The sequence below is a fragment of the Geospiza fortis genome, unplaced genomic scaffold (genome assembly GCF_000277835.1).
Source record: "Geospiza fortis unplaced genomic scaffold, GeoFor_1.0 scaffold676, whole genome shotgun sequence".
Taxonomy (NCBI): Eukaryota; Metazoa; Chordata; class Aves; order Passeriformes; family Thraupidae; genus Geospiza; species Geospiza fortis.
In genome coordinates, this window is record NW_005054600.1 from 388,427 (window position 1) to 392,245 (window position 3,819).

Consider the following 3,819-nt stretch of genomic DNA (forward strand, 5'->3'; position numbering starts at 1 on the left):
GGATGGATCGATGGATGGATTGATCCATGGATGGATCCATGGATCCATGGATGGATGGATGGATCCACGGATGGAACCACATCCCAGGGGAACGCTGAATTATTTTTGTGGGAGCAGCTCTGAGATCCCTCAGAGCTGACTCCGGTTCCTGTCTCTCTGCTGGGCCAAAGTGGAGCCCAAAGGAGACTCAGAAAAGCCCTTGGAGCTGCAAACCATGCCCAGAGCCACCACCCACGGATGTCCCTGAGGGCTGGGTGTCCCCAGCCCCTCAGACCATCCAGGGCTGGGGCTCCTGGCAGGAGCAGGGGAAGGACCCCGCTCTCCCAGAGCCGCCCCCACCCCCTCGCAGCCCCGCAGCACATCTGGGACAGCCCCGGAGCCTTCAAAGCCGTGTCTGGGGAGAGACGAAAGGCCCGGCTCAGCTCCTGGCCGGAGATGAAAGGAAAGCTCTCCCTCGGCGGCTGGAACAAGTTCCCGGTGCTCCGGAGCGGGGCTGCAGGGGCCCGTTTCCTGCTGCCTTTCCACTCCGCAGCACATTCCCGGGGTGGCCGAGCCCCAGAGGGCTCCGGGCTCCCCGAGGGGCTCCCGGGACGCTCCGTGGGCTGGGGGGGGATGAGGGGCAGTGGGACAGGGAGGGAAAAGCTCCTCCAGGACCAGCCCGGGGCGGGGGAGCGGCTGCCGGGCGGATGCGAGCGACAGATTTTCCTCATTTCGTCCCAGGAAATTCTATTCCGATTAAGAGGCGTTTGATCTGCGCGGAGCGGGCAGGAGGGGGGGAGGCCAGGCTGGGGTTGGGTTTCTCTGCAATTGTTGGGCTTTATGGGGTTTGTGAAGCAGCTCAACGCTCCCAGGATTTCGCGGCTGCAGAATGTGGAGTTGAATTTTGGGGTTTGGGAAAAGGTGGAGGAGGAAGGGATGGAGCCACGAGCGCCCCGGGGCTCCTCCTCCCCCGGTTTTCCAAAGGGTTGATCCCTCTCCATCAGGGAAGGGAAATCCTCCAGCTCCTCACCTCCTCCATCACCAGGAATTAAAGGAATAAAAGGGTTTTTTTCCAGCTGGAAAAATGTCCCAGTGCTGTGGGAGGTTGAGGGTTCTCAGGGGGACCACGGGGGTCTCGTGGAATCTGGGATTTCCTGAGGGCTGGAGGGGATGGATTTTGGGGTTTATCAGCCTAAAAAAGGGATAAAAGCCACTTAAGAGTGAGGCAGAGCCACCCCAAGGGACAGGCAGGAGGAGCAGGGCTGCTGCTTCCCCCTGGTCGTTATTCCAGCCCCTTGCCCACGTCCTATCCTTCTGTCCCGCTCCCAGCTGAGGAGGAAGGGAAGCAGTGACCCTTCCTTGGGAAGTGGTTCCAGCCCAGCTCCAGGCTGGGAAGGAGCAGAGGGACCCCCGGAGGGGCCGGGACCCCCAAATGACCCCTTTGGGCTCTCCACAAACCCCAAACCCCATCCCGAAGGCTCTCCCCAGCTATCCCAGCCTGGGGATTTTCAGCCTCCTCGTTAAGCACTGGGCCCATATTGAATCGTTTTATCCCTTTGGTTGCTCTCCAAGCTGAGAATTGTCCTAAAAATAACCATTCCCAGTTCAGTGTGTGATGTTCTCCCCCCTCTCCCAGCCCCTGGCTCCGTCCCAGCTCCCCCAGCTCCGGTGAGTTCATCCCAACACCAAATTTGCTCCGTTGGGGATCTTTAATCCCAGAGCTGCTCTCACCCAAAGCCCGGCTGGAGCACGAGGATTCCCTCGGGAATGGCAGCAGGACTGGGCTCGTGTCCGTCTGTCCGGCACTCTCCCAGCTGGACACGGCCCTGGGAGCCAGGACACCCCTTTGGGATTCCTGCCTCCAGACCCAAACTCTTCCTCAGGGACTCTCCCAGATCCTCAGGATGCCATGAGTGAGGTGGAATTTGGGGGATTTTCTGATTTTTCCCAGCTGGGGAACAAAGGGCAAATCCAGGCTGAGCCAGCGCCGTGTCCAGGGAGCAGGGACACCACGTGTGGTGACATCCCCTGGCATGTCCCAGGGAGTGTCCTGGAAGGTTTGGGACACGCTCCCGTCCGTGCCTGTGCACTTCACCCTCCTAGCTCCAACTCCCAGGGAATGGCACAGGCTTCCAGGGGAAGGATTCCCCTGGGAACAGCGACCTGCAAGTCCCTCTGGGTCTGTCCCCAAGCCCTGGGAACAGCCTCCTGCAGGTCCCTCTGGGTCTGTCCCCAAGGCCAGCACCACCCTCTGGAAGGCCCAGGACCCCTCTGCTGCAGCCCCAGAGCCACAATGGGGACACCCAGCAGGGATCTGTGTCCCTGCACACTAGGAAAGTGTCCCCGGCACCTCCCTCCCCCCCAGAGCCACCTGGAGGGTCCCCAGCCCCACGAGGCTCATCCGGAGCCTTTGAGGCGCCGCTTCCGCCCTCGCCACATCTTGAGAGCAGATTGGGAAAATGTAAAAAACCTGTGCTTTCCCTCTGGGTGCCTTTGAATCCCTCCACGGGCAGGAAAAGTGGGACTGGGGCCACTGCCGGACCCTGGGGAGGTGCTGAGACCCCCCCAGTGGCTCCCAGTGGGAGCCACAAGGGCCCCATGAACCTAAATACCCCCCAAAATCCAGCAGAGGCTCCCCAGTTCCTGAAGATTCCTCAGGCTGCCCAGCACCAGGGAGTGAGGAATGCTGCAAAGGGAAAAATGGGCAATCCCATGAAAAATGGAGCTGGGAAAGGCTGGTGCAGCCAGAGAATGGGGTGGGGTGGCCGGGACTTTGTGGGGGCTGTGGGGAGAGAAAGGGTGAGGGGAAGGGGATGGGTTTGGGTCTCCTGGGAAGTCTCTGTCCTCTCCTGTCCCAGTGCCAGGGGATGGGAATTCCAGCAGGGATCCTTCCCTCACCCCAGGGCTGGGTCCTTGTGGGGACATGCAGGGCCATGCTGAGCTCCTCAGTGGCCCCCAGGGCATAGGGATGTCGCTGTTTTGGGGATGTCCCCGGTTTGGGGGATGTCCCCGGTGGTTTTGGGGTGACCCAGCTGTGTTTGGGGTCTCGTTCGCCCCCCCCAGCCCGGGCTGTGCCACTGCCGCCCTCTGGCGGCTCCTGCGGGCCCTGCACCCGGGGGTGTCCCCAGTGTGTCCCCTCCCCTGGACCCCACCCCATGGTCAGGGATGGGATTGGGATGGGGCTGGGAATGGGAGCCCACTCAGGGCTGACCCCAAAGCCCCCCTGCCCCCTTTTCCCTCCAAAGAAAAGGGATGGAATCGTCACCACTTCCCCAAAAATCCCTTTGGGCTGAAATCCCCAAATCCCAAGGGATTTTGAGGGGAAGAGCCACCTCAGACTCCCTGTGCATGAGGAGGTGAGGAGTTAAATGCTCCCCACCACCCCAAAAGGTGCCATTCCCACCCGTCCTCCCCAGGATCCCAGGGAACTCCAGTGCAGCCAGGCTGGTGAGGGAGGGCTGTATTTGTGGTGGCACACGGTGACAGCGAGGGTGGCACCAACCCCGGCACCCCCGAGGTGCAAACCAGGAGGAATCCATGTAAAAATAGAGGGAATATTTACACACAGCATCCTTTAAAAAGCAGGGATGTGGGGTGGGAACTCCAGGGCTAGAACATGGCCCAGGGGCTGGGTTTAGGGACTCCAGCACGTCACAGCCTCACCCCAAAGCTGCTCCTCAATCTGTGGGGTCACCTGAGCAGCCTCTGTCCCCTCCCCTCTCCTCCTGCTTCCACAAAAACATTTTCTCCTTATTTTTTTCCCCAGCAATCTTCTCCCTGAGGCTCAGGCAGGTCAAGCCTTGACCCTGCACCCCTTTCCCCCAAACACCTTTTCCCTAC

General features: G+C 60.7%; 1 protein-coding gene across 1 annotated transcript in view; it reads right to left on the reverse strand.

The window, feature by feature from the left end:
* Window positions 1–1,514, reverse strand: part of LOC115948894 — a 4,883-nt gene extending 3,369 nt beyond the window's left edge. The window contains exon 1 of the mRNA XM_031064517.1: window positions 49–1,514. Coding sequence (XP_030920377.1) covers window positions 49–980 — 932 coding nt within the window. The 5' untranslated portion in view covers window positions 981–1,514. The remainder of the gene's footprint in view (window positions 1–48) is intronic.
* Between the last annotated feature and the right edge of the window lie 2,305 nt (window positions 1,515–3,819).